Source organism: Pyxicephalus adspersus, chromosome 4, assembly GCF_032062135.1.
Source record: "Pyxicephalus adspersus chromosome 4, UCB_Pads_2.0, whole genome shotgun sequence".
NCBI lineage: Eukaryota > Metazoa > Chordata > Amphibia > Anura > Pyxicephalidae > Pyxicephalus > Pyxicephalus adspersus.
The window spans coordinates 110163065-110186611 of record NC_092861.1 but is presented as its reverse complement, the minus strand read 5'-3'; the positions used below and the strand labels follow the sequence as shown (position 1 = coordinate 110186611).

At 36.5% G+C, this 23547-nt stretch overlaps 1 protein-coding gene across 2 annotated transcripts in view; it reads left to right on the top strand.

Moving 5' to 3' along the window:
• SHPRH (SNF2 histone linker PHD RING helicase) overlaps window positions 1–15891 on the top strand; it is a 55340-nt gene extending 39449 nt beyond the window's left edge. For both annotated transcript variants that reach the window (XM_072409284.1, XM_072409285.1), the window contains 11 exons: window positions 100–162; window positions 1450–1675; window positions 2551–2694; window positions 4094–4195; window positions 4539–4610; window positions 5928–6116; window positions 6898–6990; window positions 7341–7427; window positions 8329–8507; window positions 9990–10070; window positions 14010–15891. In XM_072409284.1, the coding sequence (XP_072265385.1) occupies window positions 100–162; window positions 1450–1675; window positions 2551–2694; window positions 4094–4195; window positions 4539–4610; window positions 5928–6116; window positions 6898–6990; window positions 7341–7427; window positions 8329–8507; window positions 9990–10070; window positions 14010–14103 (1330 nt within the window). In that variant the 3' untranslated portion in view covers window positions 14104–15891. The remainder of the gene's footprint in view (window positions 1–99; window positions 163–1449; window positions 1676–2550; window positions 2695–4093; window positions 4196–4538; window positions 4611–5927; window positions 6117–6897; window positions 6991–7340; window positions 7428–8328; window positions 8508–9989; window positions 10071–14009) is intronic.
• Window positions 15892–23547: the final 7656 nt, after the last annotated feature.

Sequence of the window (23547 nt, the reverse complement as noted above, 5' to 3'; positions counted from 1 at the left end):
GTATTTTTTTTCCTTTATTTTTTTAATGTTTACCTGGCCTGGCTGTTCTGTGCAGCAAATTGGAGGCTTTTCTAACAGCAAGTATTTCTACCCCCACAGCTGTGTCTTTTGTAAAGCTGATGAATTATTCACAGATTATGAGTCAAAGCTCTTCGCTCCTACGTAAGTACCTACCACACAACAAAATGACTTGTCTTCTGAAATCCAGAGAAAAACGATATTCTCATGTAGAATAGGTTGGTAACACAAATGAGTTTGTTGTTTTTTTTTTTTCCTATAATATTGTTTGGTTGTTTTTGTTATGATGCAGCTGGAAGTTCGAGAAAATGAATCATTTGGTAATAATACCAGGCATTTTGATTACTCAAAGAAAACACTCAAAGCCTTTATCATTGTAGTGCATAAATGTTACTTGTTTTCATAGACTTTTGTAAATGTACTGATAATTGCGCTCTGGTAGAAATAAAATGCATTATATTTATGTATCGCAGAGTAAACCCAATAGTTAGAAATTTTAGGATAATAAATTTTACTTAAATATGCCCTTACTTTGTCAGTATCCCTTCAAAGGCATCGAAAGGGATAATTAACAGTAACAGCATGAGCATTAAAGGTGAATTCTTTTTAGAAAAAATATATCAGTAATCAATTCTAAGCTACTTACACTTCGCTATTATTTTTTTGGAAATGAAGAGATTCAAATCAGATCCTACTATTATTTTTTATCATGTATTTTTATATTGCTGACATAGTATGCAACATTATTCAGGTCGTTATTTGTCCCCCAGAGAAGCTCACAATCTAATGAAAGCCGCTAAGTGCAATTAGGAAATTATGGTAAACTTACATTTTGATGAGCTTGGTATAGAAATTTAAGGAATAAATAAATGGGATACTGTCAGGAGTCTGCAGACATGGTACAGTACAGCTGAGAGTAACAGCAAGCGAGATCATAGGATGAACCCTAATAATTGGGCCAAGGGGACAGGAAGTAGCAGGGTCTAAATAGGAAGAAAGCAATCCCAATTAGTCACAGGAATAGGATCGGGTGTAAGTAACCTGTTAATCAGGATGCAGGAATCGCTGAGCAAAGATCAGGTCATTTATCAAAAGTCTCAGTGACAGCCATGCAAGGTTACAGTCTAATACGTATGTGGGCCAGAGCTTCTGTAAGTCATAAGATTTAATATTTCTGCACTGTGCATTTAGACATTTATTCAATCAAAATCTTCTTTCGGTCTCCATTGTGGAAACATTACAAAAGCATCTTCACATTAAAGTTATGTTCATACAAATTATATTGGAATGCTTTACTCCTAGGATTGCTATGTGAACTTAATTGTGTTTGTAACATTACATATTATTATTAGTATTAAAATAAACATCATTTACTATAAACAATGTAAACTGGATTATGCAAAATATTTATTATAAGACTTTATTTTGCAGGGTAAAAGGTCAAACTGCCATTTTTGAAGAGATGATTGAAGAAGAGAATGGTGTTGTGGATGATTGCTTGCCCAAAACCAGTCGAGGTCTGTGGGCTGCTAGTGAAGTGGAACGTGCTTTAAAAGCTATTTTGGCATTTGCCAGAAGCCATCGAATGGATACATGGCTAGCTGATGAAGGTGCTACATTCATGGAGCTATTTGAAGCATGGAAAAAAGAATACAAGGTAATTCTTAATGAACAGTAAGTTTGGCATTATTGTAATTCATTTTACCAGTTTAAATTTTGCAGAAACTCACTTCATTGGTAGATTTATCACCTTGGTTCCTTTTTCTAACATGGGGCTTGATTTATTAAAGCTCTCCAAGGCTGGAGAGGATACATTTTCAACGATGAACCCGGGTGATCCAGCAAACCTAGAATGGATTTCTTAACGTCATTTGCTATTGGTTAGTAAATGTTTTCAACCCTGGAACTGATCCATTCCAGTTTTTTTTTATCCCCAGGTTCACTGATGAAAGTGTAATCTCTCCAGTCTTGGAGAGCTTTAATAAATCAGGCCTATAGAGAAAGCCTTAACCGGATAGGCTTTTGTTATACTATAATCCTTGTTTTTTAGGTGTTGTTTTTACCTTTTAGGCAAACCTTGTTATTTTTATTTTTTAAATGTAATTATGTAAGTGAAAACCTTGCTCAAATATTTTTCACAAATATTGCTAACTATGTAAGACAAGAACATTCAGGTTTTACATATAACTTTAGTCAATGAACAGTAAAAGGCAAAATCAGAAACTGCAGATTCCAGTAACTAGCCAGAAAAAATACTAAATTAGTATTGGTACATAATTGTTTTTTATTGGCTGTACTAGGTTTTTTACTTCACTTTGCTTTAGGTACTTAATATTTGTTGAAGCCTGATATTTTTAGAAACCTAAATAATGTTGTGAACATCCGTATGATCTAAAAGCAGACTTCTGATTATATACCCTATATAATTAATTAACAAGTGACATGAATAATTTAACAAGTCAAGTTTTGCTTTAGCTGTATTGTACATTCTCTTTAACAGTTACAGTTCTTTTTTACTTTATTTTACTTTAGTTACTTCATGAATATTGGATGGCCTTAAGAAATTATGTGTCAGCTATCGATGAACTTTCTATGGCAACCCAGCGTATAAGGGTCCGTCTCCCTGATGAACCAAAGCCTAACCCACCTGTTCTTCATATTTTTGAACCACATGAGGTGAGTCATTTCTCAGTAGTTGTATTTATCCTTTGCAAGTTCACACTCTAGACATTAACATCCATTGTTTTTGTGTGTTTTGTCAAGGTATAGCAGCAAATCTCTGTGGGCACTAACTGCATTATCACATTTTTCTTGTCTTCAACAGCCTTCCCTTCTTCCCTAATTATTCCCCGTCTGTCTCTCTCGCACACATTTCTTTGATTTTTGTCTGTGTCTGTGTTTCCTCCTTGATCGCTTCTTACTAGTCCATGCTTTTTTTCTACTTTGTCCTATTTTTCTTTGTTTCTGCGTTGATTGATCACAACACTATTAATCTTGTAATTTTGGTAATGTAACAGTCATGTGACAGAACCCAAGAAAATTCCAAAATACAAAGCATTTGCTTTTACACCAATTGGACATGTCTTATAATATTACTTGTCCGCAAATGACTTCTCCATTATCAATAATTCTGTTACCCAACAAACATGACCTAGTCAGCAAAAGGGACAAGGAAAGTCAACATGTGGGGTAACTTTAAAAAACAAAATCTATAACAAAAATGTATGAATGTTCATAGGGGGGCACAGTAGTTGATAGTTGAGTGTAATCTTGCCCTAGGAGAAATAAAACTAATCAGAAGGATATGCTTCTCCCTAAGTGAAGACTTTTCCAATGTGTCCTAACCTCTTACAGTTTTTGGAGGTCTTCTTTTAGAGCTGCTTGGCGATGATCAATTCTTCACTAGGCTGTATACCCTTCTGGCCACATTTTACCTCCCCTACATCCTCCCTACAATCCTCTGTACTAGTAAGCAAGGAAGACATGTCTGCCTCTACAAAAGACTTTTGGGCTTAGGGTGACAATTCCCTTTACCGAGTTCAAAGCCTTTTCCTATTCTCTAAATTTTGCAGTCTGTGGGGCAATTCAGACAGCGCCCTGATTGCATTTTGCCATTACTTAAAGATTCTCAGGCTTCTAGCTTACTACTGGGATCTTCTCACTAATGGTATCAATGCAGATAAATAAGTATAGAAAGCACCTGTTGATCTTGCTAGAAGCGCAGTGTAACTTCCTGTGAGCTACAGATAACACAAAACACCATTATCTTTATTTTATAAACTACTAGTCCGATCAGTCTACCATGTAACACAAATGAGTAAATATGTATTAATTCAGGTGGCAACGATGGCTCCATCATAGATACAGTAGAAAAATGGGAGTAGGCATAAAGCCTAATGAATTTGAGGTTTAAATAAGCACGTTTCCAAAACAACAGATGAAATTTTAATCATTTAAATGTATAAACATAATAATGCTGGATTAGATTAATATCTAGATTTCTGTACATCAGTTTTCAGGGTGCTTACCTAATGAGCTGAAAGCCTTTTAATTACAGCTTTTTATTTTAACACAGGTGGAGCAGAACCGTGTAAGGCTGCTAAATGACAAAGCAGTTGCCCAGTCACAACTGCAGAAGAAGCTGGGACAGCTCCTTTATCTTAGTAATTTAGAGAAGGTATTTATAATGCTTTACATACTTACATACTTTACATTTTTTTATAGCAGTCATTTTTATAAACTGTTATAAGCAACAGCTCTGATGTTGTCCTTCAGAATATTACCACTGTGCCTCAAAAATCTTCATGATTAGACTTGCTAAACCTGTTACTATTTTTTCTAATTATTAATTGCCTTAATGCATGCATTACTCCTCTGGTATGGCAGTCATTAGCATTTGCATTGGATATATACCATGTATACCTAGTGAATATCACGATTCTACACAAAAAATGAGAAATCTTGAATGTTCAAATGTATGAGTAAAGGTTTATCTAGATTTACATTTCTGATTTTTTTAGTCTCAGGATAAAACAACTGGAGGAGTGAATCCAGAGCCCTGCCCGATATGTGCCCGGAGTCTAGGAAAACAGGTAATTTAACCTAATTCTACAGTTTTATTAGATGTTATCAACAATATAACTTACAGAGACAGTGGGTGCTACAAAACAGAAAAAGAAAAAAGTGATATCATGAAAACTTTATCAGCAAAGACCTATCACAGATCAGAGATCTACAAACATGACAAATTTACAAACAATGTAGGTAAATAATAACATCAGCAAAATATAGATTTGCAAGTCTCAAATACAAATTCATAGAAGAAAATCACTCCAGGAAAAGGGAGTGCTAAAGAGGAAAGAGAGGGGGAGAAAGGGGGCAAAGCTAGACCAATTTAAACCCAGTGTTTTATGCATATCAATACGGAAGCCATGGGTCCTAAGTTCTCTCAAATTCGGTAGGGTTGTTGTGGAGAATTCTAGCTTGTCATTCACTGTGATCCAATTGAGTTTGGCCTTACAGGTCTCATTGAAGACAGATACCTTTTTGATCTCCATGACCATCACGTTATTCAGACTGCATTCTATTGATAAGGTCTCTGACCTGTAAGGTTATGTGTAAAGACTAAGACATATCTTTTATAATAGACCTTTTAGTACCCTAGACCAGATATCTAGCATTTAACTGGCGATTGTACCCAAAGGGGTTTTGTGGAGGGATGCTAAGGCAGGACTGGACAATTGGCATCTTTGCTGAATGACCCACAAAGTGGTTTTAAGTTAATTAAAATGTTAAAACAAGGTCAGGCCACACGCTACTTTCATTGATTTTCAAATACCAATTTAACAGAATTTAGTTTCTGAATCAGACCGTGGCATCCGACACCAGTTAACTATTAATCTTGAAAATAGATTACCTCCTGTTTGGCTGTGCAGATAGACTGCACATGGGTGACATCAGCACTTCCAAAAAAATGTAAAAAAGAAAAACATTTTTTAGTCACCCATTTATATAATGTAAAACATATGACGATAGGTCCACAAAGCACAATGCTAGATTACATTTCTTAGTTCTGGAGCCTGAAGCATTTGCATGTTGGTCTATGCTGATATCAGTAATTGGTTTATATTTGCTGTAAACATTATAAATGTAATCCAACCCTTTTTCTTTAACTAAATATCTACAAAAATAGAGGTGGACATCCTGACTTCACAAAGTCACTGGCACAACAACCGCGATTTGGCATTTTGACTAATAATTGTCTCACTGGTATTGACTATGTTATGTTACAATAAAATCTAATGTTAGGCAGGTAAAGAGAACAGAGGTTCTCATAAAAATAAGTATTTTGTGAAATACTAATTATGTTTATAACACTTTTTTTTTCTATTTTGTCCTTTTTTCCACAGTGGGCAGTATTAACCTGTGGCCACTGCTTTTGTAATGAGTGTGTGGCGATCATGGTAGAACAGTATAGTGTCGGTGCTCGTAAAAGTGCCATCAAATGTGCGATTTGTCGGCAGACAACCTCACATAAAGAGATCTCTTATGTGTTCACAAGTGAAGCTGCAAATGAAGAACAGGATGTTCCCGTAAAGGTAAATTATTCTCTCTGGACAATTTCTTGGCTGTGAGATAGAAGAAGCATTTTCAAAGGTTCTTTAAGACAAAAATGTTTCATGCCTGCTTCTCTATAATCTTTTTTTACCAATATTGTGTGCATTTTGATATTCATGAAGCAGAATAGGCAGTTTTATAGACTGCCAATTAATAAACCGATTTACCTTTTCATCAGCCTCTTAGGTAACAAGTTCATTTCTGTTCTCACTGTTAGATGTGCAGTTTTTTTATCATTTACAGCTTGCTTTAAGTTGCTGGAACAAATTAAATCTGCCATCTGTCTGTCGATCCTTGAGTGATTGAACAGTAATATTTTATTGCACTAAATTTCTTTTCAGATAACACAAATGTTCCTCATTTTTTTGAGTGCTAAAAAAGGATTGACTGACTGTGTTGCCCACACCAGAGTTGGCTTATTTGTTTATACATGTAGGAGGAGAAAAATATGCTGCACTTCAAAAGTTTACTTCTAAGACATAGATAACACTACAAAATTAGGATTAATGGTGAGCTATTTAGTGTACCATACAAATAACAAGCCATTTACTTCAAAACATATATTGCCAGAAGGTGCTTCAGTTTTTTACTAAAATTAAATGAATATTATATACGTTGCATGTTATATTCTGATTAATTTTGTTGCATTGCATGTGGCGTTTTATGTTACAAGAGCTATGATTGCTTTTAAAGTTGTTGATATTTTATTTAAAATATTTGCATATTTATTATGGCATGGCTTTTTTTATTTGTTCTCAAAAGGGAAGCCATTCCACCAAAGTTGAAGCAGTAGTTCGAACTCTTCTAAAAATACAGTCCATGGACCCTGGAGCCAAATCATTGGTATTTTCTACGGTAAGATTGTATAACAGCAGCATGTTCTAGAACTTTATACATATAGTGGCAGTGATTGTCTGAAAATTCGGATGTATATGTAATATACATACACTGCACTGAGAAAACTGAAAGATTTTGCCTTATTACTATTTTTTTTTTGTTTAGTACAAGTTAAACAATAATATTGCATTATTAACAGTAATAGCAAATCTAAAAAAAATTAAAGGACCTTAACAAAAAAACTAGGATTCTGCATCTAGGTACTGATTGTGGCTTAATAAAAATTATGTTTCTCTTGTCATATTGGTATTGTAAAGAAAACCTACAATATGTGCCTCTCATTAATCAAAGTTTTTGTTGTTTATTAGTGGCAAGATGTGTTGGATATCATTGCAAAAGCTCTGCAGGACAATGGCTTGGTGTTCTCACAGATTAATGGCATTCAGAAATTTCAGGTACAACATTACTATTGACAGTAAAATTAACTACCTACTGTATTCCATGCTTTTAAAAGGACCCAACACCGTTTAAATCTGTTCTCTATGTCCAATTATCTGAACCCGGCTATTGATACCAGAAATGGTCAGACATGGATCCTATTTATAAACGAACCGATTGGCTGTTTGCCTGAAAAAAGGCTGGAGAGGATACACTTTCATCAGTGAAGCTGAGTGATCCAGCAAATGTGGAATGTATCTGGTCCAGGATTAAAAACATGTATTCTCTCTAGACTTGGAGAGCTTTAATAAATCAGAGCCATAGTGTTTTTTTTTTTTTTTATAGTGGCATTTACATCTACAACATAATCCTCTGACCTTTGATCACCCCTTTTAAAGTGACATTGCATCTAATAAAGGAGGCAATCAGTTACTCTGTTCAAGTAATTAGACATTAGACTTTCTTTTTGTCGGTTTACAGTACAGCAGTCATGAATCACCACCATTTGAAAAAATATTATAAATTTTACAAATTTGTTATCTTCTTTATAATTAGGCTCCTATAAATCAATCTGGTCCCCCAAATCTCTCAGCCACCAATGATTTGGGTTAATTTCAGATTACACATAAACGTTATGGTTTTGATCAAATATTGCCTGCAGATAACTTTAGTGGTTGGAAACATTTTTTTCAAAAAGCAGCCAATCAGATTTCTTTTATGCAAATTGGAAAGTGCTTCAGGTAACTCATAACTAAACTTGACGGCTTGCTTTGGGCAATATTCTGCTTTGCTTACCCTCTCTTACAGTAATTCCATTTACCTATTTGATTTTCAGTTATAGTACAAATGTACTTGTTGGTCTTATTAACTTTCCGAGTGCATGCTGTAGAATATTTCATGGTATGTTTTTATTTCCAGGAAAACCTTTCAGCATTTAAATATGATCCTAAGATCAACATTTTGCTTCTTCCACTGCACACTGGATCCAATGGCCTTAACATCATTGAAGCAACTCATGTGTTATTAGTGGAGCCCATTCTAAACCCAGCACATGAACTGCAAGCTATAGGTCGTGTCCATCGTATTGGCCAGAAAAAGTATGTATTATCTTAGTTTAAAGTTAAAGCTCCAAAGCAAACCTATGTGTCTATTAAAATGAAAGTAACAATCATTCTTATTGAATTACATTGCAGTCTTATTAGCAAGTATCTTTTCATCTTTCTTCTGCTTCTAGTAGCACCAACCTATTCGTAAATCTCTCCACTTGTAATAAGGGTTGGATTAACATTCCAAAACATGTTCCACCTTAATACCATGGATGGGTCTTGCCATCCATCCTTTTCTTTTTAAAGTCATTATATGCATATTTGTCCCATCAGACAAATATCCCGTTAGGGTGGCAAAAACTGGATAAAAAGCTATCTTGTGACAGTTTAAGGTGTCCGTCTGATTTGGCATAAAAGTGTTCTATGTGCTTTATGATCAGGGTTTTTAAATATACTTTGACTCTACTCGCTGCAAGTTTTCTTTTAATTGTTAGCCTAGCTAAAGCTGATATACATGAATATGTTGGCAGGTTAAATTGTCAAAAGCTTCTTATATCATCTAGGCCAGGGGTGCCCACGCTTTTTTGGTTTGCGAGCTACTTTTAAAATGGCCAAGTCAAAATGATCTACCAACAATAAAAATGCTAAACATATATTAATTTATATATAAACCGAATATGACACAGAAGTAACTGAAGCTAATGAGACATTTAATGACAGAACATTGAACTACAACAAGACTATAGGACAGGAAAGGTACAGTTCACCTGTCTTAGGAGAATGACATGCTGTACAAGAAAAAGAACTGCTAATCTGTACAAAGGTATCTTGGTAATTGTACCTTGACACCAAGCCTGAACTGACATGGCTGCCCAGCACTACTCACCTCGGACTGCCATCCCGCCCTCTCTGCCACCTTCCCCACTCCCCACTGTTACACAAGCCTTCTCAATAGGAAAGTGTCCCGGAGTGAAGGAAGCAAAGTTCCTGCTGTTGTCTAACGAAAGACATCCCCAGCATTCCTGAAGACGTACAGCGGGGAGGGATAAGGCAGGGCTGCTTGATCAACTCGCGTTGCCTTTGCAGTCGACCAGTAGATCATTCTCAACCTGTTGGGCACCCCTGATCTAGACCCTACTAGAGTGATTTGTGTATTTGGTTTCCAGCTATTGTGTAATACCTGTACCTTTGAAAAAAATAGCTGAGGTCAACACAAAGAGATGCTGTGAACATGAATCAAGAATTAAAGTAGAGGCATCTTTTTACTTGTCTTTCTACCTGTATTCATCAAAAACCAACAAATTTGTATTAGGCAAACATTCTCTTTAATTACAGAAAAACTGACCACATTGTCAGAATGATTTATATTTTCATAGAGCATAGAAATTAACTGATTTGAAACCCATTTGAAATTAATTATGAACCTTTATGCTCTATGCAGATATTTTAAGTACATCTAAAGGAAATGTTTTTGAGTGTTGAAAAAAAAGTTATATTCTTAGTGCATTTACATTAACAATTTATTTCTTTCAGGGCTACAATAGTTCATAGATTTTTAATCAAAGCAACAATTGAAGAAAGGATGCAAGCAATGATAAAGACTGTGGACAAGAGGTATTTCTGAGATTTTTCTGTTTTGTAATATTTTATATTTATTGGAATATGTTTCAAGCAGTACCTTGTGACTACTTAAATTGACATAGTTACTTTGTGTGACAATGTAACTATGTGATTTAGCCACTATACCAATTATTTCTACTAAAAAGGGTGCCAAACTGTTGCGCAGAAAAAGGAGTTCATGTGATAACTCATCTGAAGATGGAGCTTTTCTTAAATAATAGTGGCTCATAAGCATATCTTATTCGAACTTGTGAGTTTCTCATTTGCTTTTTAGGGCCCAGCATTACTTTATATATTAACTCATAACAGATAAAATACAATACAATTAAATTGTATCTTTTAAAAGAGGAACACGGAAACTTCTGTCTAGAGAGCCTTTGACCTGGAACAAGCAAGTTCATATTAGTCTTGGGGATATGTGATATGTTGATATTTGTCCTATAACAGTGGATTTGTAGGTTGAAAAGCTAACACGGGTTTGAAGAGGTACAGCCTTAGAGATTCCAGCAATTGATTTGACAGGTTAAGTATTTCCGATTGATATTCAGTGCAGTATTGTGCATACATTTTAGGTGCTAAAAATGCTGTCAAGATTCTTTAACCCCCTAACCGCTAAGCCCGTAATTTCTCGCACTAAATATGTTTGCTCTTTTGGTTAAGCCCGTATTTTTTCGCCTACACTAGAATCCCCACTTACCTGGTCCCGCTGTGCTAATCCAGCGTCGGTTCCGTGTTCCAGCGTCATCCTCCAGCGTCGGGTGTCCCTCTCCTTAAAAGAAAAAGCCGGCCGGCTTAGAGGAGAAAGCCAGCTGGCTTTCTTTTCTAAGCCAGCCGGCCTCCTCTCCCTCCTCTCCCTGTCCCTATCCCTGTGCCTCTCCCTGTCCAGCGTCGATCGCTGGATAAAAAAAAAAAAAAAATACTCACCTTCTCCCTCCGCTCCTCCGGACACGTCTTGTGTCTTCTGTGTTCAGCCGGCGAGTGCAGAGACGATCACCGGGGTTTCCCGGTGACGTCGCTGCGTGCGTCGGCGCGGGAGGGAGGCGGGGCGGCAAATTCAAAATTTTGCATTGAGTTCCTTTGTATTGAACTCAATACAAAAAAGCTGTATTGAGTTCAATACAAAGAAATCCTTATATAATATATATATAATTGTATTATATATATATTATATAAGCTACTGTACATTACATTTTACACTTTTTTTTTTTTTTAACTTTTTTTAGTTTTTTTTAAAGATTTTTTTTTTTTATGTTTTTTTTATGTTTTATAAAAAAAAATTTAATGATTAAATTTATAAAATTTTGGACATATTTTGGTGAGTTATGCGGTAATTCGGTGAATTAGAGCCTACAATCCAAAATAAATTTCCATGCAAAAAATGTAACACTTTTTGCATGGAAGTTTGGAAAGAATTAGAATACCCGGCATTTGCGTACGCGTCCCTCGGCGATTCCTGATGATGCGCGTGCGTGCGCCCGTCGATGAGGGTCGTAGCGGAAAATTCAAATTTTTTGTATTGGATTTAATACAAAGTCCTGTATCCAATCCTATACAAAATAATAGAAAATATATTTATGTGGTTTTGTCTATAGGTATGTGACGGACACTAGGGAGGTGTTTTAGAAAAATATATTACTATACATTATACCGAATTATCGCATTTTCAGTATTTTTCATTTATTTATGTGTTCTTGTTTAAGCTGATTTTTGTGTTTTTCCTTTAATTTTATTAAAAGTTTTTTTTTTTTTTTTACATGATTGTGTGTTTCAAACATTTTTTATATTCATGATATCTACTAGAACCCTATTCGGACGTATTTCTGTAAGTTACAGGTCTACAATTTAAAAAAAAAAATTTCATGAAAACCTGTGACGCTTTTGGAACAGAAATCTAGAAATCAGTGTAACGCTCAGGTGGTTAAAAAATAATGAATTGGAGTTTTTATAGGTTAACTTCAAAACGCATAAACAGGACAAATTTAGATTAAGTACAGTTATGTGAAAGAGTAAGTATAATCCATGGAAATGGTTAACTTCTTTTTATCATATTTGAACATTGTCGGAAGATAAAAGTGATATTTCTAAATGTACCATACACAACAATACCATAGTATATTTACTCGAATAATCTAAATTATTGAAAATTCTATCATGTAAAAATGTAAGTATACTGCTACACTTATCCAGGTAATATTACTTTGTGTGATTTCTATTTGAACATTTGCAAAACTGTATGGGAGGTCTGCAAGCAAAATGTTAGTTTGTCATGGAGCATATAGGCAAAGTCAAGGTCTTTGGAACAAAAAAATATTGCTAGCCCACACTAAAAGTAGGTATATCTGGAGCACAATAAAGCCAGCATTTCAGGAAAAGAATCCCTTACCACCATTTTATAAAAGTGTGTTAATGTGGGGCCATCTGTCCAAAGGTTGTCCTTTTGATTTAGTAATGATACAGTCACTCCAACAAGTCAACAAATAAAGAAGAAATAGAGGGTTATAAACTGGCCTATATGTATCCAAATAACATTTTTAGGAGATACCAAAAATACCAGTTTATGAGACAAAATGTGTACTTTTGCTATTACTACACTTATATATCTTTCTATATTTTATTTTTACATAAATGATTGAAAACTTGTTTTTTTTCAAGTATATCACTTACATCTGTAGGTATTGTTTGTGAGTGAAGATTTAATGTTTGTCTGTTCAAAAATGTTCAAAAAATCATTTTCATGTGGTGTGCATGATTTTCTTTTTTTACATGATATTTTTAGGTTGCGGTCCTTTACATTTCAGAGCACATTAGTTCTCATATGCACACTGCACCAACTACAAAGACATTGGCAAATGCTTGTTAATAAATGTAACATTTTAGTAGGCATAGTTTGAGAATATTTGTTGAATTCGTACGACCATGACATGATTAGAGTACTTTGTATACCTAAGCTTAAGTAGTATAACCAAGTCCAATCATTTATTGCAAATAATATTAACAACTTCAGATGCAGTCATTTTAATATGCAAAGCAAAATAAAAGTGCATATAGTTATCAGTCCACTTTCAGCTCTCTATCATACCTAATCCCAATCTGCTACAGCAGCCCTCCTATGCATATACTAACTTTAAGAAAGTTTACCCTAGTGCAATAATTCAACATTTTTGATATTATTATATATAAAATAAACTGCTAAGAATATTGTTACATTTGCTGGTACTTTCATCTTTCTATTTATTATATACAAATATATAATTATTATATTCTTATCTAATATAGTGGGCACTTTTTCAACAATGAGCGTGCTAATTAGTGCAGAACATTACTAAGTCTTTTTTAAACAAATGGCAAACTAATAAACCCTTGGGAACTAAAAATTACATTTCTGTTGCAGGGCATGCTAGAGAGAATCATTTAGCCAATCATACAAGCAGAAAATGATAAAACGTGTACAAAAGACCTTCAGGTTGCCAAAATACAATACATTTCTGAATAGTCTAGGAAAAATTACAGACATTTCTAATTGAAATAAAAAATGGATTTTTAATAACACCTATTGAGTTCTGCTTCTCCCACCTCTTAGATTGTGTAAGCTCTTCTAGGTAGGGTCCTCTCCTCCTCCCGTCTGTCATTTGCAACCACTATTTAATGTACAGCGCTATGTAATATGTTGGCGCTATATAAATACTGTTTATTATTAGTAATAATAACATTAATTTAATGGTTTGTGTAACAATTTTCTACACCATATTGACGATAGTAAAGTTTTTATCCGGTTTTAAAATATCGGGTCTGTAAATAAAATAGCTTGTTATGGGCAGCAGTGATCTTTTCTTGTTTCAGAAGAACTAAAATTAACACTATTTGCAATTGTAGTCAAGTCTGGGTTGGTGTTTTCCTATTTTACTAACCCCCATTGTCGTTTTCTTGTTTTAGTCACACAAGTGCATCTATGAAGCAGTCTGAAGCTTCTGTCCTGACTGTAGCCGATCTTGCTGACCTGTTTACTGAAGAGAGAGAACTTGAGTAAAAGTTAATCTGTGGACCCACTGTTAAGATCGCCAAATCTATTGTAATATTCCTAGTCCGATTCTTTAGAATTTACTGATGGCATCCTTTGTGAACATATTTAGTTTATGACAAACAAGTGTCATAAACAAAACATCCAAATAGGAATCAGGGATCTTTTGTCATTAAAGTGGATCATAAGTGAAATGGCAAAAAATGACACTTTTACTTGCACAGATACGTGACATGCCACTCCATTTGTCAAAAAAGAAAACCTGGCCACTTACAGTCTCTGAACCCTAATTTCCCTCTAAAAGAAAAGGGTTATTCTTGTGTCCACCCCCCACAAAAACGTCATCACTCCTGCCATACCATGGTGCCCTGTCACATTTAAATGTCCCTTTATGTTCTTTGAATCTCAATTTCTCCTGAAAGAGGAGCTGTAGGTATATTAAAATGTAGGCATGGGGGACTCTTGTGGCTAACTACCCCTAAAATTTTATTTCTGCAGAGAGACATCACATCACAGTGGTAGCGCTGGCGGCCCTCCTTACACTGCTCTAAAGCTAGTGACAACAGGAGCACAACCAGTGGGAGCACTGGCGGCTCTCCTCACACTGTTTACACAGGAGCTGCTGAAAATAGCAGAGCAATGTATGTAAGACTTACACTTCTCTGCCATTCCCAGCAGCTCTGCCACCTGACATCACCCCAGCTCTTTAACACTACTCTGCTATTCTCAGCGAGTATGCTGACTGGAGGCAGAGCTGCTGGGAATAGCAGAGTAGTGTAATCTATACATATACCGGGCCGTGACAACATTTTATTCTATGTTATCGGGCCCTGCTGTCAGAAAGGTTGGGGACCACTACCCTACAGATTCCTGTCTAATGTGTTTGTACTGGGGAAAAAAATGTAAAGGAAAGAAACTTTTTTCATCTTTTAGCAATATTTTATATTTCACTGGACTTATTTGTACCTCTAGTCTATACCTTTTAACATATACTTTTTCAATACTGTTGCTGCAATGGCTCCATGTTCCCTAATAGCATATGGTACATTAGGTAATGGCCAGTGGTATGTGGAAGGATCATCATATCTATTCAACTGATCTTGGCTTCCTAATAAGGAACATTTTAATAACATTTCATCCAAACAGCAATATAACAGTCATAGACCTTAACTTTAAAGCTCCGCAACCTTCGCCTCAATTTTGAATCCTGTGTTGTAGCAAAATGAAGGGATCTATTTCCACATCTTTTGCCCACTTTGCATCTACCACCATTGGCAGTGTAGCTGGTCTATTCTAATAACTAAGGATAAGAATCAAGTCTGCCAATATTGTTACAGTAGCTTTCAGAGAATCAGCATTTATAGCACTATTGTTATATTCTGATTTACCTAAAACCTGGCTTACAATCAGGAATGTACTTCTGAAAATTAGAGATCCCTTATCCACATATTTAATGGGCTCATTCCAAGTTAAGCTTCCCAGTTATCTGCATACATGTAGTCTGGTGTAATTCCATACATAAATAATGACTGAATAATAATGACCAGAGATAATAATCCCCTGGAAATTGGTCACCTATGCCATGGGCTATGTGGAACTAATAACTAGTATATAATTTGTTTTTTACTTCCAGTTTTTCATTCACCTAACCACTTTACCTTCCACATAACAAGACCAGAAATATATTTATAACAGGTTGAAAATTCAGCAATTCTATATAAAAAAAAAAAATCAGTTGTTAAAAATTATTCATTTAGTTTGTTTTCTTCTTTGTAAATTAAAGTTATGATGGAGGGATGTACTTTTGTTGTCTTTTATTTGCTGTGATGTCTAAGGTTGCATTTACTTCCTTGAATTGTGACAGCACACAAACCACTCTTGCTTTATTTGAATGGCACTCTATTGCACATACCTAATGCACCACATCGGATTTGAATTTAAGCTTGTTGACATATACGGGGAGTGAAAAAAAAGTGTTTAATCTATTGCCTACCAATGAGTGTACTGTCCTGTTTTGTTTTCTTTCATGCTCTTGGCTTTCTTGTAAAAGTGATCTCAACTACAGTAGAGCCACCTGATCGCTCTTATGTAACCCAGTCTGTGGCTCCAATATCTTTTGCAACACATGTAAGCTTTCGCCCTGATAACTGGGGTGAAAGGAATCATTCTGGAGCCATTATTTAGGTATAACTCTAAAGTAATTAGGTGTAAAGTGCTGCCAGTGGATCAGGGCTGAGGACTCAGGGCAATTTAGGGGAGTACACAGAGTCAGAGTTGGCAAAAAAATGTACTGACTCCAACTCCTATTAAATGTAAGTTCCTCTGAAAACATATGGTATGTAAAAATGTTCTATTTCCCAGATAGCAGTCAATAGTACCATTTTACTTCTGGGACACGTACCCCTTTGCCAGATTGCCAGATTGTCTGGTATTTTGGAAATATAGATTGCCTTGACCATACTGCAACCCTAACCATGGTAGGGAATTTCTTTTCTTCCCTATAAACATATACTGTTCTACCTATAAACTAGCCAAGATTGTTTAGCAAACCTCATTGGCCAGAACCATGAATATGTGTGGTATAGGAGCTCCTGGGAAATGTATTTAGGATGGGGCACGATGTGTAAAGAAATCAATGTAGAACATTATTGTTCACCTTCAGGACTTTCTCCAGCATCCAAATGTGTACTAAGCCTATGAGGGGAAAAGTAATGATTTAAAATGTGTTATCAAAGTAAAATATGGCATAATTTGGAAATTACATGAAGGTAACAAAAAGCTCTTTGATATTATTGCAACATTGTGTATATACATTTGTTCTTGCTCCTGTGCAATGCTAGGCATTTTCTAGAGTAAAACTTTGGCATCTCCAAGTAAGTATTGAAGGTTTTTTTAATCCAGCAGTGCCAGAGAGGAGGCACCAACAGCTGCTAAAGTTAGGTATGTCTAAACAGCTGCTTTTCATATTTATATCAGAACTGAGAATTCCTAGTAGCCTGAGTTGTCAAGGTAAAACTTTTACCTAATCTTGGATAGAGTGAAAACTCTGTATTCTCCAGTGAGACACAGCAAAGATATCATGACCTTGATCAAATCTAATCTACACTACACACTTTTTGGATGTAATGAAGTGATTATAATGCCTAGTGCTTCATACTAAAAATCTTTTCCCTAGCAAAAACCTTGGGTGTGACTGCTGACTTATTAAACCAACTGATATTATCAAACCAACCAAAAGTTTTATTCTTTAGTGACGGGTAAAGATACAAAATGTTGATTACATAGTAATTTGTCTTGCTTGTCAACTTTGATGTGTTCTCTTTATGAGGAGGGCATAGAACATCTGATGTTTTATCAGTGTAATCTGATCTGATGAAGACAATTTAGTAATATGTATATTACTTCACATTACCACAATATTAAAAATGTGAATGCACCAACAGTGGATGTATAACCACTATGCTCTTTTGTGCAATGTGTTCTCCCATATTTACAGGGTAACATCTTCAGAGTTTTAGGAATCTAAGGTAAGGTCTCTCATGTGCCAAAAATGTAAACATCCTAAATAAAAATTTAGCCCCTTTTTAATCCTTATTTTAGCTTAGTTTTTATTTTCCAAGATCACAATGAAAATGTTTAAAACTTGCATTTTTTTTTGTAGTGTCACAGTATCAAGGCATAGATTCAATATTTTTAGGGACAAATCACAGAATCGAAATTGCACATTTTATGTTGAGTTATAAGTTATAAAAACAAATCAGGTTCTAGGCCTACACTCCTATTTTGACTAAATTAAACTAATTTATGGACATTGCAAAACACACCCCCTCTGTCTACTTTGATTTTCCATGGAACAGCAGGGGATTATTATAGGGCTGTAGACTCCTAGCATTCTCACTTCAGATGCCAGAGGTCCTTATCATAACACTGACCTCTGGTGTTGTAGCTGTCAAATCCTGCCTAGCTCTGACCAATCAACAACACATTGGAAGCTCTCTGTTTCAGCCCCATTGTGATAGTAAAAAAGATTTGTGCAAAATCCACCAGCCTTCCTTGCCACCTTCCTCTTAACCCACCCTACATGATTTAGATATTTCTTACCTTCTAATACAGTATTCTCCCCAGAATTTTTTTTTTAAGCTTGGTGGGAAGAAGCTGTAGGCGGAGGGCAGTTTCTGTAACCTAACTTTTCAGTAACCACCCAAAAACAGCTGGGCTAAAAGGGGCTGGAGAGAACACCAATCCACCATTGGGGGCAGCACAGTTGGTTCAGTGGTTAGTGCTCCCACCTTTGCAGCACTAGGTCACAGATTTAAATCCCAGCCAGGACACTATCTGCAGGAAGTGTGTTCTCCCCGTGTCTGCATGGGTTTCCTCCGGCTACTCCGGTTTCCTCCCACATCCCAAAATCATGCAGTTAGGTTAATCGGCTTTCCCTCAAAAATTGTCCTTAGACTATGTTAATGACATAAAGACACTAGATTGTGAGCCCCATTAAGGCACAGTAATATGACAATGGACTTTGTGACATGCTGCTTTATAAATGGTGCTTTATCAATGCTGGCTAATAATTGTGATGACATATACATTCAACAGCCGCACCTAACTAGGGTTACTTCAGAAGTTGCCAGGGGCTTTCTGCGCTATGGCTAATTGACCTTGCCAAAGTTGGTGCCTTCATAGTTCTGGCCGACACCATCTGGCAGATGCAGCCTAATTAAACCAAGGATCTAAATAGCTGTCTATAAAATGGCATTCTTCCAACTGGCAACCAATACAAATAGCATTTTTCCCATCCCATAATCAAGGGGGTTCATGGAAACCTGAAAACTATTTTAAGGGTTGACAAAGGGTTCTGTACACAAACATACTTGCACATAGATTGAATGTGTATATGTTAAATCTTGTTATGCAACACGTATTAGGTTGTCCTTTGCATTTCCCGAGGCAAAGCAATAATTCTAGGATCATTAATCAGTTTTCATTAATTCCAAAATAATAAATTGTAAAGGGTTAAAAAGCATCGGCTATCATCGACAATTTCGGATTTGGTACTTTTCTTATTTTCACAGACACAGCCATTTTAAGGCTTTACATATTTAGCTCTTATTAATGCATCAGTTTCATTGTTCGTGTTTATGGATTTTTTTTTGCTGAAAACATAAATTGAATAAACTTTTTCTCTGATATTGTTCAATATAAAATGAATCAATTGGTCATCAGTACAGGTTCTGCAATTAGTTCTGAGAGTTCTAAAGAAATGTTCATGGCAGTAATGTGCATTTTAGCATGTGTAAAGAATGAACAAAATAAATGGTAAGGCAATGAAAAGGTTAAACACTACAAATGTTACAAATGTTTTTACAAACACGTGACATATACTGCTCCCTACAAGATAAAGGTCAAATTTGTTTTTTCATGATTGCACGTTTGCACTCCTGGAGCCTTGAGCAACCTAATATGAACCATGCCGTGCAATGAATGAATGAATTGCCAGAAGCCAAGTATGGAAAGTCACTGAGAACTACTTTATACCTCCATAGTACACACAAGTGTTATCTTTACCCTACTCGGTCTTGTTTATCATAGGAATAGTTTCCTTTTGTTTAGGACTTCTTTATTTCTCGAATGAGAAGAATAACATTTAAATACCCTTATGTCAGTGGTGCCTAACCTTTTTTCACTTGGGGGCCACTGTTGACATTGAGATAAAACTTGTGGGCCAAAATGCAAACAAACAAACGTTAAAGATGTATGTTAAAAACTAGAATATTTTTAATCTAAAATGAAAATTTAAATGTTTGCACCAAAATATTGCACCAAATAAAAGAAATAAATCAAAAATTTCTGCACTCACCATTTGGTGCTCATTCTAATAATGAAAGATACAAAACAATGTGCCCTGTCATAGGGCCACTAACCTTTTTTGTACCCCAAAATCTCTGCAATGGATTCTTCCAGAGAAATGGAATTCATGTGACAGGTAGCAAAGGGGTACATGTTCTTACTGGTACTTCTTCTGGTCCCTACATCTCCCCGTTCCTGGGAAATTAGGATTCATAGACAGTTAGTGGCCAACTATGTGTGACACAGTAGCACGGTATGATAGCTATAGTTCAGGGGTCGGCAAAGCTTTATGGCCATTTATGGGGGGAGCGGGAGCACACTAGGCTGGACCTGCCCTAATGGCTCCACCCACCACCAGGGAACGCCCCCTGAAGTGAAATCCCTCTCCTCTGTATGCATTGCTGAAGAGAGGGATTTACATTCAGGGAGCTTTCCCTATTTTCTGCGGCAGCGGAAGTATCAATGCTGGCCGTGGTAAATAGGAGAGCAACTGCAAGGGGGCAGCTTCCGAGCTCCAGCACCTCCGACTCTGGTAGTTCCTAACATCCACCGGCAACCAGGTTCCCGGGGACGGCTTCGGAGCTCCAGCACCTCCGACTCCGGTAGTTCCTAACATTCATCGGCAACCGGGTTCCCGGCTGGCATTAGGCCGGACCGACCAGGGGGCGTTAGGCCGGAACGAACTGAACTTAAAGGCCAGAGTTTGACGACCCCTGCTATGGTTTTTCTTATCTTGTGATGGTGCTGCAGAAATAAAATTTTAGACGGAGTTAGCCACAAGAGTCCCCCACGTATCCTACTTTTTAATATACCCACAGCTGCCCATTTTGAAGAAACTGGGGTTTAAAAAACATAAAGGGAAATTTATATGTGACAGGGCACCATGGTATGGTAGGAGTGATAACATTTTAGTGGGGAGGGGTAGCCACAAGAATCCCTCACATATCTTGCATTTCCTTTCTCATCTGTTAAAGAAAAATTGGGGCTGCAGAAAGTAAGGGTAGCATGGTATGACAGGTATAGTTTTTCGTATCTTGTGATGATGCCGTAGTGATGACATTTTAAGGCGGCGTTAGCTATAGGAGTCCTCAACTTGCAGTTACAGGGAAATTGGGGTTTATAGAGAGTAAGGGAATAGCTATGTGTGACAGGTAGCATGTTTTGATGGGTATAACAATTTAAAGGAGAATGGGGGGGACAAAAGGCATTTCCTACTATTTTCCACATTTTTAGTTGTCAGCCAACATCCCTCTATTCGGGGCACCACAGCACACAGCGAGATGGCAGTACCCTAATGCTCATTGCCATGGAAGTGGCTCCTGAGGGTCCCTAAAATGCAAACCCAATTTGGGGACCCCGGTCTTGAAATAGCCCCCCTTAATGTGAATATCCCTGATTGTTATAAGGATTTTTTGCTTTTGACCCCGTATCTGGCAACTTATGTTTCGGGGGCTGAAATTAAGTTTAGTAACAACTCTCAGGGTCATGCATGACACTCAGTGTAGGAGATTTAAAGGTTTTTACATGGGGATAATGACAGCTGCATGTACACAGATACAGATCTCATGCTGCTGCTGTAGGAGGGGTGGGATTATCTTATAGTACAGGGTGGGCACAAGGAAAATGCTCAGGAAGTTCCTTCCCCTGATAGCACAATCTCATGGAGAAGCATAGGAGATGTACACGCCCCATCCCACATGACAACAAGCAGAGAAAGCAGAGAGGGAATCAGGAAAGAGACAGATTTGGCAGTTCACCGAGCCCTACGTTGGGCACCCTTGCCTTATGTAATATTTTCTGATAACACTACAGAATTGCTAAGGATGCAGAGCTCCATGTATCAAACTTTACACTATTTGTACAACCAGATTGTCTATTTTTTATCTTGGGCTTTAAGTCCAATAACTCACAAAACACCAAACAAAAATAAAGCATTAAAATAATGCATCGGAATTAATTAACCCATATTACCAAACAATATTATCTTATCAAACCTATCTTTAACAGAGGCAGAGTTATGTCTGTGTCACAGTTACTATGATATAGTAATTTTAGGAGGGCTACCCTGAAAGTCTAAATGATATTTTAAGGAGTTCCCTCATGTAAGAAAGGTCGAGAAACATTGCATCCAGTATACATGTTGATGTTTTAACAGATTCCTTCATAATAATGATGCAATCCAATAAAGTTTCACAATGTCCCCATGAAGTATGGTATTTGTATGCTGGGGGTTTTGAATAAACACTAATCTTTAATTTGTAGTTATATTGGTATGCCAAACATCATCTGCAGTTTCCCGGCTTTTTAAGCCTTTTCCAATTAAGTGTGTTTTGTTTTCAGTTTGCGTTGTGTATATTTGTTTACACTTTCTAAAGCTAGGGCTAGACAGGGCAATTAAATCTTATGCTACTTGTATTCACAATCGTGCTCATAAGTTTACATACCCTGGTAGAATTTGTAAGACATATACCATTTTGTAAGGAAAAAGTGAGTGATCAGACAAAACACATTTCATTTGGGATCCAAATTAAACTATAAGGCATTACAGAACGTCATAACAATTGAAAAAAGGAATAGAAAATAACGCAACAATTAACATAGAAATATTGAAACCAATCAGATGATTGCTGTTTTTTTCTAGTTCTGTGTATTACCGTTTTTTACATCATTGATGGTATGCAATATTTTTTGTGATAGTGGTGTATGAGGCTCCAAATTTCTTTGTAGCTCTTGTTTTGGTAAAACTTTCCATTCTTCATGGCAAAAGCCTCAAGGTTCCTTAATTTCTTATGTGGTCTTGCATGAACTTCATGTGATCACTCCAAAGTGGTTCAATGATATTGAGTTTAGGAAACTGTGATGGACATGTACATTTGCATTTTGAAAACACGTGCCAGCAACATCAGTTCCATGCAATTATGTAGGAAAAACCAAAGTGGGCCATTTTGACTTTCTTTCTTCTCAACCCATCGGGGAATGTTTTAACTAAAAGTAAAATAATGTTTCCACACATTTAACGCCTGCAAACCCAATTCCCATGTTACTCATGCTGCAGCTAACGCTTACAGAATCCAACCACCCACCATTGCAGCATATCTCAGTAGAAAATACCAGTAACCACTACATCAACAAACCTTTCCTGTGCTGCAAAACATTTTTGTTGGAAATGCATTTACATTGGAAAGCTTGTGATTTCATATTCAGGCCATATTTTTTATATCCCATGAGACAAACAACAAAACCATAAATTATTGGTTTAGGGCAGGGGTCTGCAACCTGCAGCTCCAGAGCCGCATGCGGCTCTTCAGCCTCCTTGTTGTGGCTCCCTTCGGCTGCCGCGGGGAGATCTCTGATGGGGTATCCCCTTCCTCCCAAGACACTGCGGGAGGGGGATTCCCTATCCGGTGTTCTAATGAAAAAAAATCCACCAGTGAAATATATCCACCACGGGGCATGTACAAATGGGTGTGTACAATGACATCCCCCTCCTTTGAACCCCAATTCCTCTGGAATGGGGAGCTGTACAAAACCAAAAATGTAGGTGCAAGTGGGGGACACCTGTGACTAAAATTTAATTGTTAGGCTATCATCAGAACATAAAGAACT